This window comes from Natator depressus, chromosome 2, assembly GCF_965152275.1.
Source record: "Natator depressus isolate rNatDep1 chromosome 2, rNatDep2.hap1, whole genome shotgun sequence".
NCBI classification, from domain to species: domain Eukaryota; kingdom Metazoa; phylum Chordata; order Testudines; family Cheloniidae; genus Natator; species Natator depressus.
Window position 1 is genome coordinate 264,554,548 of NC_134235.1, and position 18,198 is coordinate 264,572,745.

Here is an 18,198-nt window from a genome sequence, read left to right on the forward strand (position 1 = left end):
GGCTGCTGCGTAAGAATCACCCAGGGGGAGGCTCCTGGTTAAGGAGGACTGGGGGGGGGGGGGGGGGGGCTGGGTAAGGGCCACGGGATGGGGTAGGTGTCATGCCCCTGCCTGTCTATTCTGGGAACACCTCCCTAGGGGGCAGGGGCTGGCCGGGGGGGACTTGGGGATCCCATGTAGCTGGGGGGTCACTAGGGAAGGAGTCCGGGGCCTGATGCCACCAGCAGGGCGGCTGGATGGGGAGGGACGTGAGGCCCATTGCTGGGGGTGAGTGGGGAGGGGCCGGGGAGGGGTCGGTCTCCAGCGCTGAGCCCTCGCTCCCGCAGGGGAGAAGACCCAGAACCTGATCGGGGTGTCGGAGCTGATCATCTCCACGGCCGTGCAGGGCATCGTCTTCTGCCTGCTGGGCGCCCAGCCGCTGCTCGTCATCGGCTTCTCCGGGCCCCTGCTTGTTTTCGAAGAAGCTTTTTTCACAGTGAGTTCAGGACTCCTGGGAGGGCCCGAAGCCCCCCGTTGCCCCCTGATAGCCCCCAGAGCCACCCGTTACCCTCCAGAACCCCCGAGAGCGGCTCAGAGCCCCCTGATAGCCCCCGGAGCCTCCCATTACCCCCAAAGCCCCCAGAACCCCCAGATAGCCCCTAGGAGCCCCCCATTACTCCCCAGAGCTCCCCACAATCCCCAGTAGCCTCCCAGAGCCTCCTGGAACCCCCAACATCCCCCGAGAGAACCCCCAGCAGCCCCCCAGAACTCCTAGTCCCCAAGAAACCCTGTTTGTCCCCTAGAGCGCCCTGCTAGTTCGCTGGAGCCCCAATAATCTTGGCGCCCTCAGAGTCCCCTGCCTCTCCCTAAACTGACACCCCTCCCTATCACCCCCCGAGGCTCCAACCTCTCCCACGGTCCCCTGTAGCCCTGTGAGACCTTCACGAACCCCTCCCCAGCCTCCCAGCACCCCCACTTCCCCGGCAGCCTCCAGAGAGCCCCAGGTCCCAGGGGGTGTCTTGGAGAACCCCTCTGTGCAGGGCAGCGGCTGGGCACGGGGCCGGAGTCGGCGGTCGTGCTGGCTCCTGATGTCCTGTACCGTAACCCCGGAGCAGACCCACAGCTCAGGCTCCCTGCCAGCCCCAGAGACCCTGCCCCCCCCGCCCCTGCGCCCCCAGTGCTGCCTGTTCTTCCCCCAGCCTGCCCTGCCCCTCGATCCCCACCCCCCCCCTCTGCTCCCCCTGCCCCTGGAACAGCGTCCCAGAGACCTTGCCTGGGGGGCAGGGAGGGGAGCCCTTGGCCAGGGGCGCGGAGCAGGCCCCCCTCACTGTGGGCTGTGCCCCGGCAGTTCTGCACGACCAACGGGTTGGAGTACCTGGTGGGGCGCGTGTGGATCGGCTTCTGGCTCATCCTCATCGTGCTGGTGATGGTGGCTGTGGAGGGCAGCATCCTGGTGCGCTTCGTATCCCGCTTCACCCAGGAGATCTTCGCCTTCCTCATCTCCCTCATCTTCATCTACGAGACCTTCTCCAAGCTGGCCAAGGTGAGAGCCTGGCTGGAGGGCTTGGGGGGCCGTGGGGGCTGGAGGGGGTGGGGCGTGGGGGGCTGTCCTGGCTGGAGGGCGTGGGGGGCCGTGGGGGCGGGAGGGGGTGGGGCGTGGGGGGCTGTCCTGGCTGGAGGGCGTGGGGGGCCGTGGGGGCTGGAGGGGGTGGGGTATGGGGGGCTGTCCTGGCTGGAGGGGGTGGGGCGTGGGAGGCCGTCCCGGGTGGAGGGGGTGGGGCGTGGGGGGTGTCCTGGCTGGAGGGCATGGGGGGCCGTGGGGGCTGGAGGGGGTGGGGCATGGGGGGCTGTCCTGGCTGGAGGGCGTGGGGGGCTGTCCTGGCTGCAGGGGGTGGGGCGTGGGGGGCTGTCCCGGCTGAGGGCCTGGGGGGCTGTGGGGGCTGGAGGGGGTGGGGCATGGGGGGCTGTCCTGGCTGGAGGGCATGGGGGGCCGTGGGAGCTGGAGGGGGTGGGGCGTGGGGGGCTGTCCCGGCTGGAGGGCCTGGGGGGCTGTGGGCAGGGTCTCAGGCCCCCATGATCTCCTGGCAGATCTTCCAGGAGCACCCGCTGCACAGCTGCGGGCGGGCGAACGGGACGGGCGCAGAGGCGCTGGGCGGGGGCAATGGCAGCACGCCCCTGGGGAACGGGACATGGGGCCGGGCCGGGCCGGCGGTGACAGGGCAGCCCAACACAGCCCTGCTCTCGCTGGTGCTCATGGCCGGCACCTTCTTCATCGCCTTCTTCCTGCGCAAGTTCAAGAACAGCCGCTTCTTCCCGGGACGGGTATGTGGGCAGGGCAGCCGAGGAGCCGTGGGGGAGGCTGAGCATGGGGGGCTGGGGGAGAAGGGCTGGAGCAGAGCTGTGGGGTGGGAGGAAGGGGCAGGCTGGGGCAGAGCTGGGGGCAGGGTTTGCTGGGGGCAGGGAAGGGCAGAGCTGGGGGCTGGGTTCACTGGAGGGTAGGGGGGGCTGAGCCCGGGGCAGGGAGAGGTGCTGGGGGGAAGGGAGGGGCAGAGCTGGCGGCAGGCCCCTGCAGGTTGTGCCATGGCAGGGGAGCAGGGCTCCTGGGGGGCAGGCAGGGTTTGCTGGGGGAAGGGCTCCTGGGGCCCGCCCTGGCCAGTGCTGACCCGCTCTCTGCAGATCCGTCGGGTGATCGGGGACTTCGGGGTGCCCATCGCCATCCTCATCATGGTGCTGGTGGATTTCAGCGTCCGGGACACGTACACGCAGGTCAGTGGGGTGGGGAGGGGCCTGCAGGCCCACAGCCCCGTGTCAGGGACCCACAGGCTCTGTGCTATGCCTTGGCCTGCAGACACCCCCTGGGGGGACCCCTCAGCTGCCCTACCCCCAGGGGTCCCCCTCTCCATGGAGCCTCAGGGCTCCAGCCCTCCTGCTGCCTCCCGCAAGCTCTGCCCAGCGAGTCCCACTGAGCCGGGGGAGCCTCGTGCTCTCTGTGGGGACCGACACACGCAGCTAGGTCCGGCCCCGGCAGTAGGAGCCTTTCCCCCACAGCAGGTTGTCGACCCCCGGGACACCGCCCGGGAAGCCCGGAGAGCCAGCGGCTCAGCCCTGGTGCGGACTGGCCAAGCCTGGAGCTGGGGACCCGCCTGGTTCCGTCTCCCTGTCCCCGTGTCTGTACGCCCTGGGTGGAGCCGGCGTCCGCCAGCCTGGCCCTGTTCCCACAGGCACTGGCCGCCTTGGGTTCGTCCCCGCCACTGCCCAGCCTGCCCTGTGGCGCCAAATTCCCGCGGCCGGGTGGATTCCCCCTGGATGCCCCACGGCCTGGGCTCCGGACTGCCAGGCCTAGGGGGATGGGGATGGGGACAGTGCCCTGGAGATGGGGCACTGGGGCATTACCGCCATTCCCACGTTGGTCCCAGCCTCCTGCCCCCTGCCCCCCACCTCACCATCCCCCCTTATGCCTGCCCCCGCCCCCTTCCCTCCTGCCCCCTGTTAGGGGCATATTCCTTCACCCGTTCACTTCCCTGGTCCTTCTCCCATGAGCAGAGAACAGCAATCCCTGAAGTCCAAAGGTGCAAACAATTCGATGTTTATTGGGGTGAACTTCCAGCAAGCATGACTCCAGTTTCCTTCCTTAGTGTCCCCCTTCCCAGCTCTGACACCACAGAGCCTTACCTGTGTCCCTGTTCCCATTCCCTCGCACAGCAAAACATGATTCTAATTTCCCCACCCCCATTCCCTGTTCCCATTCCCCCCCCACCTTACTTCCTGATTGACTGCAGACTATATAGTAAAACTTGAGTTCTGCTTAGCTATACCTTAACCAGCCATTTTACTGAAATTTAGCTAACCAATCCTAACATATTGTAACATGATTATTTAACCAATTAAATCCCACCACATTAATTAGTTTACACCCAGCAAAATTAATTATACAGCAGACAGAAACAATCATAGAATCATAGAATATCAGGGTTGGAAGGGACCTCAGGAGGTCATCTAGTCAAACCCCCTGCTCAAAGCAGGACCGATCCCCAATTAAATCATCCCAGCCAGGGCTTTGTCAAGCCTGACCTTAAAAACTTCTAAGGAAGGAGATTCTACCACCTCCCTAGGTAACTCATTCCATTGTTTCACCACCCTCCGAATGAAAAAGTTTTTCCTAATATCCAACCTAAATCTCCCCCACTGCAACTTGAGACCATTACTCCTTGTTCTGTCATCTGCTACCACTGAGAACCGTCTAGAGCCATCCTCTTTGGAACCCCCTTTCAGGTAGTTGAAAGCAGCTATCAAATCCCCCCTCATTCTTCTCTTCCACAGACTAAACAATCCCAGCTCCCTCAGCCTCTCCTCATAACTCATGTGTTCCAGTCCCCTAATCATTTTTGTTGCCCTCCGCTGGACTCTTTCCAATTTATCCACGTCCTTCTTGTAGTGTGGGGCCCAAAACTGGACACAGTACTCCAGATGAGGCCTCACCAATGTCGAATAGAGGGGAATGATCACATGCCTCGATCTGCTGGCAATGCCCCTACATATACATCCCAAAATGCCATTGGCTTTCTTGGCAACGAGGGCACACTGTTGACTCATATCCAGCTTCTCGTCCACTGTAACCCCTAGGTCCTTTTCTGCAGAACTGCTGCCGAGCCATTCGGTCCCTAGTCTGTAGCGGTGCACTGGATTCTTCCATCCTAAGTGCAGGACTCTGCACTTGTCCTTGTCCTCTGCACTTGTCATCAGATTTCTTTTGGCCCAATCCTCTAATTTGTCTAGGGCCCGCTGTATCCTATCCCTATCCTCCAGCGTATCTACCTCTCCTCCCAGTTTAGTGTCATCTGCAAACTTGCTGAGGGTGCAATCCACACCATCCTCCAGATCATTTATGAAGATATTGAACAAAACCGGCCCCAGGACCGACCCTTGGGGCACTCCACTTGATACTGGCTGCCAACTAGACATGGAGCCATTGATCACTACCCTTTGAGCCTGACAATCTAGCTTTCTATCCACCTTATAGTCCATTCATCCAGCCCAGACTTCTTTAACTTGCTGGCAAGAATACTGTGGGAGACCATGTCAAAAGCTTTGCTAAAGTCAAGGAACAACACGTCCACTGCTTTCCCTTCATCCACAGAGCCAGTTATCTCGTCATAGAAGGCAATTAGATTAGTCAGGCATGACTTGGCCTTGGTGAATCCATGCTGACTGTTCCTGATCACTTTCCTCTCCTCTCAGTGCTTCAGAATTGATTCCTTGAGGACCTGCTCCATGATTTTTCCGGGGACTGAGGTGAGGCTGACTGGCCTGTAGTTCCCAGGATCGTCCTTCTTCTCTTTTTTAAAGATGGGCACTACATTAGCCTTTTTCCAGTCGTCCGGGACCTCCCCCGATCACCGTGAGTTTTCAGAGATAATGGCCAATGGCTCCGCAATCACATCTGCCAACTCCTTTAGCACTCTCGGATGCAACGCATCCGGCCCCATGGACTTGTGCACGTCCAGCTTTTCTAAATAGTCCCGAACCACTTCTTTCTCCACAGATTGCTGGTCACCTCCTCCCCATGCTGTGCTGCCCAGTGCAGTAGTCTGGGAGCTGACCTTGTTCGTGAAGACAGAGGCAAAAAAAGCATTTTCAACATCCTCTGTCACTAGGTTGCCTCCCTCCTTCAGTAAGGGGCCCACACTTTCCTTGACTTTCTTCTTGTTGCTAACATACCTGAAAAAACCCTTCTTGTTACTCTTAACATCTCTTGCTAGCTGCAACTCCAGGTGTGATTTGGCCTTCCTGATTTCACTCCTGCATGCCCGAGCAATATTTTTATACTCATCCCTGGTCATTTGTCCAATCTTCCACTTCTTGTAAGCTTCTTTTTTGTATTTAAGATCAGCAAGGATTTCACTGTTAAGCCAAGCCGGTCGCCTGCCATATTTACTATTCTTTCTACACATCGGGATGGTTTGTCCCTGTAACCTCAATAAGGCTTCTTTAAAATACAGCCAGCTCTCCTGGACTCCTTTCCCCCTCATGTTATTCTCCCAGGGGATCTTGCCCATCAGCTCCCTGAGGGAGTCAAAGTCTGCTTTTCTGAAGTCCAGGGTCCGTATTCTGCTGCTTTCCTTCCTTCCTTGTGTCAGGATCCTGAACTCGACCATCTCATGGTCACTGCCTCCCAGGTTCCCATCCACTTTTGCTTCCCCTACTAATTCTTCCCGGTTTGTGAGCAGCAGGTCAAGAAGAGCTCTGCCCCTAGTTGGTTCCTCCAGCACTTGCACCAGGAAATTGTCCCCTACACTTTCCAAAAACTTCCTGGATTGTCTGTGCACCGCTGTATTGCTCTCCCAGCAGATATCAGGGTGATTGAAGTCTCCCATGAGAACCAGGGCCTGCGATCTAGTAACTTCTGCGAGTTGCCGGAAGAAAGCCTCGTCCACCTCATCCCCCTGGTCCGGTGGTCTATAGCAGACTCCCACCACGACATAACCCTTGGTGCTCACACTTCTAAACTTAATCCAGAGACTCTCAGGTTTTTCTGCAGTTTCATACCGGAGCTCTGAGCAGTCATACTGCTCCCTTTCATACAGTGCAACTCCCCCACCTTTTCTGCCCTGCCTGTCCTTCCTGAACAGTTTATATCCATCCATGACAGTACTCCAGTCATGGGAGTTATCCCACCAAGTCTCTGTTATTCCAATCACATCATAATTCCTTGACTTTGCCAGGACTTCCAGTTCTCCCTGCTTGTTTCCCAGGCTTCGTGCATTTGTGTATAGGCACTTGTGATAACCCGCTGATTGCCCAATCACAGAACCAGACAGAGACTGTACAGACAAACAATAGGGAAATGGGGACTACACTGTTTGGACAAACACAGAAATGAGGATTTCACATCCCAGCTATTGATAAGTGAGTTCTTGCCAGACAGGATGCTACCAAACTAAGTTTCCTTTTACATCTTCTAGGCACTTCCCTTTCTCTGGAGGTGATAGGCGTTATCAGGACAGGATTGTATCCTAACAGCCCAATTATTATTCAATGGGACTAGTTTGGAATGTGAGGATGTGACCGGTCACTTCCCAGCTTATGGCTGCCTCTGTTGCTTAGTCAAAGGCCTTAGCCTAAGCACAGGGCCTCAGACTGTCACAGGGAGAGAAGGCCCTTGCACCGGCCGACAGTGATTTTGATTCTTTCTTTTATACCTTTATAACTAGCTAAGTGATAAGAATACACCTAAATTCTTAGCGTATAGGCCTTTACAGCCAGGCCTGAATATCTAGATCCTAACACTCCACCCCTTTTTTTTCTTTTTCTTTTGGGATCCTCCTGCCCAGGTATCCCTGGAGAAGCATAGGACATATGGCGACACATTTCCTGATAGGGCCAGGCATCAAGGTGGAAGGTGTTGCTATTCCATTTGTCCCACTGCCCCTTGTGTAGTGTAGTGCCCTGCACCTTCTCTCGTACGGGCATACCACACCTATTCCAATTAGTGTTCCAGATTTCCCATTGTAGTGGGCCCGAGAAGGTTGGGTCCGGGTTGTCTAGTACACTGTAGGGTTTGGAGGGCTTATTACATTCCTTATAGGTTATCTCCCTATGCAACGTAACACAAGTACAGTTAACAGTACAAAATCCACAGCAACACCGAGTCCTGACCACTGCAGTATGGTCCAACATCCGAGACACCCCCAAAACACTGCCTCTCCTCCTTCGACGGGGTCACGATCTGATGTGTCCAGTTGCTGGCAGTTGCAACAAGCTGCCCCTGCAAATTTTGCATACTTTTGTCCATATCATAAGTCCACTGAATGTTCACAGAGAAATGGGTTATTCTCCAAACCAGCTTGACCACTTGGTATGGAATCAGGCCGTATGCCCTGGTTTGATTATTCACAGCAATAAGATTCACAGATCCATTTGTGCACCAAAGTCCAGATGGCAGCATGTAGATGTGTGTAGTTTGGTTATGGGCTGGTGTAATTGTGCCCCCAGTAATATGTACATTCCCAGCAAAACACCTCATACACAGTACACCCAATTGTCCACCCCTTGCATAGGCCATTGATCCTGCTCCTCTGTAGTCATAGGAGAGGGGCACATCCAAACATCTTCTCTTGATTCACACTCTTTTACACACCCCTCCATTGATTCCCAGTGAGCTTCTCCCCTTCTCATTATTTCCATAGGGCTTGTGGGGGCCACCGTAGTTACCGTTCCATTTCCAGGTACCACGGTAGCTATTACACAGGTGCTGGCCTCCTAGCTGAGCATTTTGCATTCCCATAAACATCTTCCCCCACACCCCCAGCCCCAGGTCAGCCTTTTGAAGCCATCCCCCACCCACATCATGAGGTTTTCTGTTCATTAAAACACAACAATGCTAGCAACAAGACAAACACCACAGACAAACAACACAAAACATAGATCCATGGTATTCTGGGTTATTTTTCCGCTGGCGCCAGCTTCCTTGTAGAGTGTCTGAAAAACAAAAGAAACAATTTCCACCCCCCCGGTGGGGATAGACTATTGCTTAATAATAATACCACTTCCTCTTACAAATTTCCTTGCTAATTGCAGGAAAAACAGAAGAATTACCTCCAGGCTGTCCTTATTTTGTTTTATAATCAGGCTAGTGAATTACCCCACTGGTCATTTATGAAATTCATGAGATGGTGTACCTCAGTTTCCCCTCTTGTACAACAGACCAAGTTTGCAATAGTTTCTCTGCTGTACCAAGCTTTACGTTTATTCTTAGGTAATAGCTGAGACACAGCTTCAGATTTTAGCACTGCATGCGTGCACACACACACCCACACACACCCCTCCCTTAGGGTTAACCTGTTCCCCTTATTTTCAGGCTTGACTTGGTTTTTCACCTCCCTTTCCTGGAGGGCCATAAGCTGAGTCTTCTAGTAGCTGGTTTGCTGACCAGATGTATTCATTATCTGCAGCTCCTTTGTGCCCATCAGCTAGGTAATTTGCATTTACACGGAGGCTTTCTAGCTTGCTTTTGGATCCAAAGCTGCTAGCAGCTCAGAGACTGTCTTAAAAGGGAAACATTCCACTTCCACTAGAGTTCTGATTACTTTCCACTTTCATCTCCTGCTCCGAAACACACAGAGATCTGAAAAAGAAAGCTCAACCTATTGTGGCTCCTTTTGGAGCCCTATTAGGATTTTATTTAAGTACCATGTTTTGTTTGCATTTCTTTTACCCTTTGTCCAATATACACTGCACACGTGCTGGGAAAATGCACATTCCTTCCATATAGTTTAACCTCCACAACATTATATTAGCCATATTAATTTTACACATGGTGTAACTGCCTCCCCCATGCCCACAGAGTTTTCATGCACACCCACCAAAGCGACAGTCCGATCCCCCAAAGCCACCCCAAGGCTCAGTGTTCCCATCATTGCTCCCCTTTTCCTTTTCTTTTACCTGTGCACACACACAAAATTCTTTTTTGCCTAATATTCCTTGCATTGTGATTATTCTTTTACACAACTGTACCCCGATTACACTCCCATCTTGTACAACTAGAGACCGTCAGGGGCAGCTAAGTTAGGTTCCACTAGAAACCCCTTACATTCCTTTAGTGATTTTGATTCTTTCTTTTATACCTCTATAACTAGCCAAGTGATAAGAATACACCTAAATTCTTAGGGTATGTCTACACTACAAAATTAGGTCGAATTTATAGAAGTCGGTTTTTTAAAAATCGGTTTTATATATTCGAGTGTGTGTGTCCCCACAGAAAATGCTCTAAGAGCATTAACTGCATTAAGTCGGCGGAGTGCTTCCACAGTACCGAGGCAAGCGTCGACTTCTGGAGCATTGCACTGTGGGCAGCTATCCCACAGTTCCCGCAGTCTCCGCTGCCCATTGGAATTCTGGGTTGAGATCCCAATGCCTGATGGGGCTAAAACATTGTTGCGGGTGGTTCTGGGTACATATCGTCAGGCCTCCGTTCCCTCCCTCCCTCCGTGAAAGCAAGGGCAGACAATCGTTTCGCGCCTTTTTTCCTGAGTTACCTGTGCAGACGCCATACCACGGCAAGCATGGAGCCCGCTCAGCTCACGGTCACCGTATGTCTCCTGGGTGCTGGCAGACGCGGCACGGCATTGCTACACAGCAGCAGCAACCCATTGCCTTGTGGCAGCAGACGGTGCAGTTGGACTGGTAGCCGTCATCGTCATGTCCGAGGTGCTCCTGGTCGCCTGTGTGAGGTCGATCAGGAGCGCCTGGGCAGACATGGGCGCAGGGACTAAATTTGGAGTGACTTGACCAGGTCATTCTCTTTAGTCCTGCAGTCAGTCCTATTGAACCATCTTATGGTGAGCAGGCAGGCGATACGGATTGCTAGCAGTCCTAGTGCATCATCTTCTGCCGAGCAGCCATGAGATGTGGATGGCATGCAGTCCTCCTGCACCGTCTGCTGCCAGCCAAAGATGTAAAAGATAGATGGAGTGGATCAAAACAAGAAATAGACCAGATTTGTTTTGTACTCATTTGCAAACCCCCCCCACCATCATCTAGGGGACTCATTCCTCTAGGTCACACTGCAGTCACTCACAGAGAAGGTGCAGCGAGGTAAATCTAGCCATGTATCAATCAGAGGCCAGACTAACCTCCTTGTTCCAATAAGAACAATAACTTAGGTGCACCATTTCTTATTGGAACCCTCCGTGAAGTCCTGCCTGAAATACTCCTTGATGTAAAGCCACCCCCTTTGTTGATTTTAGCTCCCTGTAAGCCACCCCTATAAGCCGTGTCGTCAGTCGCCCCTCCCTGCGTCAGAGCAATGGCAAACAATCATGCATCTGAGTTGAGAGTGCTGTCCAAAGCAGTCACAATGGAGCACTCTGGGATAGCTCCCGGAGGCCAATACCGTCGAACTGTGTCCACAGTACCCCAAATTCGACCCGGCAAGGCCGATTTAAGCGCTAATCCACTTGTCAGGGGTGGAGTAAGGAAATCGATTTTAAGAGCCCTTTAAGTCGAAATAAAGGGCTTCATCGTGTGGACGGGTGCAGGTTTACATCGATTTAACGCTGCTAAATTCGACCTAAAGTCCTAGTGTAGACCAGGGCTTAGAGTATAGGACTTTACAGCCAGGCCTGAATATCTGTAGCCTAACAGCCCCCACCTCCCCATCCCTCCTCACGCCTGCCCCCCATCCCCATCCCCCTGTCCCTCCACATGCCTGCTCCCCCATCTTCAGCACGTCCCCCCCGCCCCCATCCCCCATTGCCCCCTGTGCTGAGGCCCCCCCCCGATTGGGTCTCATGGCCCCCCCCATTCCTCCCACAGAAGCTGAGCGTTCCCAGTGGCTTCTCAGTGACGGCCCCGGAGAAGCGGGGCTGGGTCATCAACCCCCTGGGCGAGGGCAGCTCCTTTCCCGTCTGGATGATGGTGGCCAGCGCCCTGCCGGCCGTGCTGGTCTTCATCCTCATCTTCATGGAGACCCAGATCACCACGTGAGCTGAGCTGCCTGCAGGCGAGGGGGGGGGGTCCTGGGGGGCATGGCAATGTGGGGGGGCTAAGGGGGGAGGCCCCGGGCTCGGGGGGGGCCGTGGGGCAGGCCCTGATTCTCCAGTGCCCCCCCAGGCTGATCATCAGTAAGAAAGAACGCATGCTGCAGAAGGGCTCCGGCTTCCACCTCGACCTGCTGCTCATCGTGGCCATGGGCGGCTTCTGCGCCCTCTTTGGGCTGCCCTGGCTGGCGGCCGCCACGGTGCGCTCGGTGACCCACGCCAACGCCCTGACAGTCATGAGCAAGGCCGTGGCCCCCGGCGACAAGCCCAAGATCCAGGAGGTGAAGGAGCAGCGCGTCACGGGGCTGCTGGTGGCCCTGCTCGTGGGTGAGTCCCGCCGGCCGCCGCATCTCCCCAGCCCACTGCCGAGCGGGAGAGTGGCTCACTGGGCAGGCGGAGCTCAGACACAGCTGTGGGGCTGGGGGTTGCTTTGGGACATGGGGGACAATCTGGGGAAGCCCTGGGGCTTGTGGGGGTGGGTGTCACAGACCCACAGCGTCGGGGCTGCACCCCCAACTTTGGAATGGTCTCTAGGAGGCCCCTTCACTTCCTCATGAGTCTCACGTTCCCTCCCCTGGGCTCTGCACACAGCCCTGCCCCATTCTGGGAGCTTGTGGGGAGCCTGGCTGGCACAGGAGACACTAGCCCTGGCAGCTGGCCTAGGGGTGGGGGCGGGGCAGTGTGAGCCTGTCACGGACCCACAGGTTTGGGGTTGCACCCCCAGCTTTGGAACAGTCTCTGGGAGGCCCCTTCTCTGTGCCAGCCCCCGGCGGTTCTTGCTCTTCCTCCAGGGTGAGCCACGCGGCCTCACCGCCCCCTAGACTGGACCTCTGGGCCTGCAGCTCCCCCCACACCCCCACGAGCTCCGGGCAGCGAGTCCCCCGGAGACAGCCCCTGAGGGAGACTTGGCTGCTCTGCAGGGATCAAGGCCCCTCGCCCAGCCCCTGGAGGGACCCTCCCAGCGCGGGCACAGCCGGGGTCACTCGTTAGCTGGCGCCCAGCCTAGGGGCCCTTAGGGCAGCCCGGGGCAATGAAGGGTGAAGCAGGGTCCGTCCTGGCCAGCCCCAAGCCCAGCCTGGCTGTGGAGAACCCTTGGGTCCAGCTCTGTCTGTCTGGGTGGCCTCCTTGGTCAGACTCCTTCCAGCCCCCGACTCTTGTCCCCACCTTCTCGCTCCCAGCCCCGAGTTCTCCAGTGGGGATCCTTGTTCAGCCCCCCTGCGGGGGCGAGGTCCATCCCCCTTGGGGCCATGGGCTCCTGGGTGTCCCTATCCGGGTGCTTGGATTTGCCGTTCTCATGCTGCACTGAGATGGGGACCGGGCCCAGCCAGGGGACACCCGCCCCTGTGTCTTAGCCGGCCCTGAGAGCAGACAGGTCCCTTCCCCACACTGGGCAACAAGGCAGCATATGGGGAAACTGAGGCACAAACAAGACTCATTAAAACATTACACAATTACTCGCACGTTGTTATGGGGGTGAGTAGTGGTGGGAGGGGGCAGGTCAGTGTTTGCAGAGCGCATCGGGGGATCGGGCAGGCAGTGGGGGTGGGGCCGAGTTGGGGGCAGGTAGCGGGGGCAGGGTTTGCAGAGAGCAGCGCCGGGGTGGGGGCGGAGAGCTCCCGTGGGCCCCAGGTGCCCTGTAGCGGGTTCTCAGTGGCTGCCCCCCACCCCGCCAGGCCTGTCCATCGTCATCGGGGACCTGCTGCGGCACATCCCCCTGGCCGTGCTCTTTGGGATCTTCCTCTACATGGGCGTGACCTCGCTGAACGGCATCCAGTTCTACGAGCGGCTGCACCTGCTTCTCATGCCCCCCAAGCACCACCCCGACGTCACCTACGTCAAAAAGGTCTGCTCAGGGCGGGGGAGGGGCACAGAGCCGGGCGGGGGGCATGTCCCCTTGGGCACTGGGGGGGGGCAAGAGCCAGCTGGGAGGGGGGTATATCCCATGGGGCAGTGGGGGCAGGAGGGGGAACAGAGCCGGGCGGGGGGCATGTCCCCTTGGGCACTGGGGGGGGGAGGGGGCACAGAGCCAGCTGGGGGGGGGCATGTCCCCTTGGGCAGTGGGGGGAGGGGGAACAGAGCCGGGCAGGGGGGCATGTCCCCTTGGGCACTGGGGTGGGAGGGGGCACAGAGCCAGCCGGGGGGGGGGATGTCCCATTGGGCAGTGGGGGGGGGGGAACAGAGCCAGGCGGGGGGCATGTCCCCTTGGGCACTGGGGGCGGGAGGGGGAACAGAGCCGGGCGGGGGGGCATGTCCCATTGGGCAGTGGGGGGGGGGGGACAGAGCCGGGCGGGGGGCATGGAGCCAGGACCGGGGGGGTCCCCTTCCACCCTGCAGGGGGGGCGGGGTTGGAGGTCGCGTTGCGGGGGGAGCCAGCAGGGGGTTCTGGGGGGGCACAGAGCCAGCAGGGGCCCGCCTGCGGGGCGGCGGGGAAAGCCGCTCTCTGCACTGGGCCCGGGGCGGTAACCCCGTGCGGCTCCCCGGCCAGGTGCGCACCCTGCGGATGCATCTCTTCACGGGCCTGCAGCTGGCGTGCCTGGCCGTGCTCTGGGCCGTCATGTCCACGGCAGCCTCCCTGGCCTTCCCCTTCATCCTCATCCTCACCGTGCCGCTCCGCATGTGGCTGCTCACCCGCGTCTTCACCGACCGCGAGCTGAAGTGTGTAAGTCTCGTGCGGGGGCCACAGGATGCCCGCAGGCGCCAGCCTCGGCCTGGCTGGGGGTAGGGGTGGGGGGAGCCGCCCACAGCCCACCGGGGTAGCTGGAGGGGCCTTGTCTGAGCCCCCCCACTCCCCTCCGGTGCGGGTCCTGCTGGCCCTGTGGCAGTGGGAGGCTCTGCTGGGCCGCAGCAGGGCGGGGGAGGCGTCGGCTGGGCGCGGGGGGCCGCAGCGGGGGCGGGGGAGGGGCCAGCTGGGCACGGGGGTGGGGGAGGCACCGGCTGGGCGCGGGGGCAGGGGGGGCCGCAGCGGGGGTGGGGGCGGCGCTGGCTGGGCGCGGGGGCGGGGGGCTGCAGCGGGCACGGGGGTGGCACTGGCTGGGGGCGGGGGGCCGCAGCGGGGGCAGGGGAGGGGCCAGCTGGGCGCGGGGGTGGGGGGGGTGCAGCGGGGGAGGCGCCGGCTGGGCACGGGGGCGGCGCCGGCTGGGCGCGGGGGAGGCACTGGCTGGGCGCGGGGGGCCGCAGCGGGGACGGGGGAGGCGCTGGCTGGGGGCGGGGGGCCGCAGCGGGCACGGGGGCGGCGCTGGCTGGGCGCAGGGGCGGGGGGCTGCAGCAGGAGGCGCTGGCTCAGAGGTGGGGGGTGGTCTGGCAGCGCGGCCCCGGCTCCCCACCCACCCGCCGCCGTTTGCTCCCCTCTCCCCCCAGCTGGACGCGGAGGAGGCGGAGCCGATCTTCGACGAGCGGGAAGGGGTGGACGAGTACAACGAGATGCCGATGCCCGTGTGAGGGGCGCCAGCCAGGGACCCTGTGCGGGGCTGCGGGGCACAGGCAGGCCCCCTGCCGCTGCGCCAGGAGCTGCAGCGGCACTGCCCGGACCTGCGCCATCTCCAGCCCCGTGGCCGCTTGGACTGTGCCCGTGCCACACCAGCCGCGAGACGCTCACCCCACGGCCCGGGCTGCCACCGGCCGAAGCAGCTGTTCACAGCGTCCTGCCCTGCGGGGGCCCGCTACCCACCCTGGGCTGGCGCAGGAGCAGCGGGGCCGTGCCTGCTGCCCCCAGCCACTGCCGTCCAAACTGTATTGTGCGCTGGAACCCCCCCCGCCGGGGGGGCTACAAGAACTCACCTCCCTGCTCCAGCCCGGGGCCCCACCCAGACAATCAGGTGTTTCCTAAATTCCATGGGGTTTTATTTAAGAGAATAATTTAACTGTCAATAAACAGCTTTCTAAGGAAGGTGCCGGGCCTGGCTTGGGGGCTTCTGGGGGGAGGATAACGGCCGGGCGGGCGGCTCACACACGGGGCTGGAGCAAGGCGGCAGGGCTGGTGCCAGCAGCTGCTGCGCAGGGGGTTTCGGTGACCACGTTTGTGCGGCAAACCAGTGCCCAAGTCCGTGCGTCGCCCCTGCCCGATTCAACCATCACGGGCCCCGGTCACACCCGCAGGCTTGGCATGGCTGGGGCTGGACAGGAAGCCGCACGGTGCCCCTCCCCCCACACGCTAGGCTGGGTTGGGGCTATGGGGCAAAATCAGGACTGCCCCGCACCCCTGAGAAACCGGGGGGGCACAGCACAGTGCGTTCCTGTTCCTGCCCTGCCGAGGGTCCAGCAGGACACATACAGTTGCTCCGAGGACGGTTGGGGCTGGGGAGCGGCACCTCCCTCCCGGGCAGGGGGCACTCACTATGGCCAGACCATGCCACACCCTGCTCCTGCCCCCAGGAGGTGGGCCTAGGGCCAGACCCCTGGCAGGGTGCAGCAGGCACTGTCCCACCCCTGGGCCCCTGCCCTGGGGGCTGTGAACTCCTGGCACCAACAAACAGGACAGGGCAGATTTTTCTCCATTTTTATTGTAAACTTTGTCCCCCACCACCACAGCAGCACCTTGGGCTGGGCCTGGGGCAAACAGCCCCTCCCCCAGGGAGCCAGCCCCTCCCCAGAGGCAAACAGCTCCAGGGCCCCCCTGCCAATGCGCTTCCAGCCACTCCTCCAGGCCCTGTGCAGCCCCCGGGGGAGAGGCAGGCAGCTCAGGGAGCCCTGCCCTGCCCTGCCCTCTGAGGATAAACAGACCAGTGCTTGTCCCCAGTGCACCCCCCTTTGGCAGACAGGAGGCTCGTGAGTGGAGTAGCAGGCCCAGCATACACTGCTCCCACTTGGGGCCGTGGCGCTGTCCCAGCTGTTTACACCAGACACCCACCCCCATTGCTGCACCAGCCTGACCCCCGATCCCTCAGCAAATGCCAATAAATAATAGCCACACACTACGCCCGCCACCACCAGCCCCACCGGCCGACAGCCCCTGGCCCGGGAGCTGCCTTGCCTTCAGCCCCAGGGGAGGGAGGGAGCCTCCGGGAGCAGGCTCCTTGGCACGCGGAGGTGAGGTGGGTCTCTCGCCGTCACTGTGCCCCGGGGGCAGCGGCTGCTTTCAAAAGCGGAGCTCCCGCAGCTTCTGCCGCAGATAGTGCTTGGCCTCCTCGACACCGCTCACCTTCTCCAGCTCCATGTAGGGCAGCTGCACACAGGAGAGGAGGGTCACTTAGCACCAATGCCAGGCTGGGGCAGGGGCCTTTCCCCCTAGGGCACAAGGGCCTGGATGGTGCAGGAGGGTAGGGGAATAGAATAGGGGCCTTTTCCGTAAGCAGGGCCCAGCTCCCCTCCCCACCAGGGGAAGCGGCTCCAGCCCCACCTCGGGGTGCTTGGTGCATCTATTGAAACTCCTCCCCGCAAAAGCTGAGCTCAGGTGTTAGGGTTTGCGTGGGGGCTGCTGCTGGCCTGTGCAATCCAGGAGGTCAGACTAACATGAGCTAAGGGCCCCTCCACGGAGCTATGTGTTAACCTAGAGGGCTGGCTGCAGGTGCCCCAGCGCTGGCCTGGCCCATTCCCGGATCGTAACTGGCTCCTGGCTACATGAATCGCTCCAAAGTGCGGGCAGCTCCTGTGCCAGAGCAGAATCTGTGGGCAGCAGAGATGGGGGGCCCAACGCTGCACGACCTGGTTCTCCCCCCCCCCACCCCATGAGGGCATATGGGACACATCAGCTACACCTGTCCCTCGCTGGATCCACAGACACAAGGTCACTTTGACCCCATCCGCCTACAAGGTCTGTCATTCTGCATCACGGCTGTGTCGCGGGACCGCAGCCTGGGGCCAGGCTAGCAGTTCTCAGAGCAATGGGCCTGGGGCAGGCATCCTCAGGGCAGTTAGCTAAACAAGGATTGCAGAATGGCTCTCCCCACTTGCTGTCCCATCCCGCTGCCAGATCCACGGTGGAGTGTGTGGTAAAAGGCTGGGCTGAGCGCCGAGACAGGACAGTCCTCAGGACACTGAAATCGCCTAGCCACCAGCTGAGAGGGCCGCAATAGCTGAGGGAAAGGGCATAACTACTAGGTGACAAACTGATACAGCGAGCTGGCTACTTGCATAATCTCTGGGAAGAGATGGCCTGGCACTTACAGGCTAGTAAGCCTAACGTCATTGCCAGGCAAACTGGTTGAAAGTGTAGCACAGAACAGAATTATCAGACACACTGATGAATGCAATATGCTGGAGAGGAGTCAACATGGCTTTTGTAAAGGGAAATCATGCCTCACCAATCTACTAGAATTCTTTGAGGGGGTCAAGAAACATGTGAGCAAGGGTGATCTGGTGGATATAGTGTACTTGGACTTTCAGAAAGCCTTTCACAAAGTCCCTCACCAAGGCTCTTAGGCAAAGTAAGCAGTCATGGGATAAGAAGGAAGGTGCTCTCATGGATCGGTAACTGCTTAAAACAGACGAAACAAAGGGTAGGAATAAATGATCAGTTTTCAGAATGAAGAGAGTTAAATAGTGGTGTCCCCCAAGGGTCTGTACTGGGACCAGTCCTATTCAACATATTCATAAATGATCTGGGAAAAGGGGTAAACAGTGAGGTGGCAAAGTTTGCAGATGATACAAAATTACTCAAGATAATTCAGTCCAAAGCAGACTGCAAAGATCTATGAAGGGATGTCACAAAACTGGGTGACTGGGCAACAGAATAACAGATGAAATT

General features: G+C 59.1%; 2 protein-coding genes across 13 annotated transcripts in view; one reads left to right on the forward strand and one right to left on the reverse strand.

Annotated features, from left to right (window-relative positions):
• The window catches only part of SLC4A2 (solute carrier family 4 member 2), a 100,702-nt gene extending 85,331 nt beyond the window's left edge, over positions 1-15,371 (forward strand). For 10 of the 12 annotated variants that reach the window (XM_074946640.1, XM_074946650.1, XM_074946643.1 and 7 more), the window contains 9 exons: positions 327-475; positions 1,328-1,522; positions 2,068-2,301; positions 2,656-2,745; positions 11,293-11,459; positions 11,590-11,843; positions 13,190-13,359; positions 14,002-14,175; positions 14,874-15,371. In XM_074946640.1, the coding sequence (XP_074802741.1) occupies positions 327-475; positions 1,328-1,522; positions 2,068-2,301; positions 2,656-2,745; positions 11,293-11,459; positions 11,590-11,843; positions 13,190-13,359; positions 14,002-14,175; positions 14,874-14,954 (1,514 nt within the window). In that variant the 3' untranslated portion in view covers positions 14,955-15,371. The remainder of the gene's footprint in view (positions 1-326; positions 476-1,327; positions 1,523-2,067; positions 2,302-2,655; positions 2,746-11,292; positions 11,460-11,589; positions 11,844-13,189; positions 13,360-14,001; positions 14,176-14,873) is intronic. The other 2 variants (XM_074946652.1, XM_074946651.1) reach the window with 1 other exon arrangement.
• A 643-nt stretch (positions 15,372-16,014) lies between these two features.
• The window catches only part of FASTK (Fas activated serine/threonine kinase), a 30,040-nt gene continuing 27,856 nt past the window's right edge, over positions 16,015-18,198 (reverse strand). Inside the window, exon 10 of the mRNA XM_074946653.1 lies at positions 16,015-16,677. Coding sequence (XP_074802754.1) covers positions 16,591-16,677 — 87 coding nt within the window. The 3' untranslated portion in view covers positions 16,015-16,590. The remainder of the gene's footprint in view (positions 16,678-18,198) is intronic.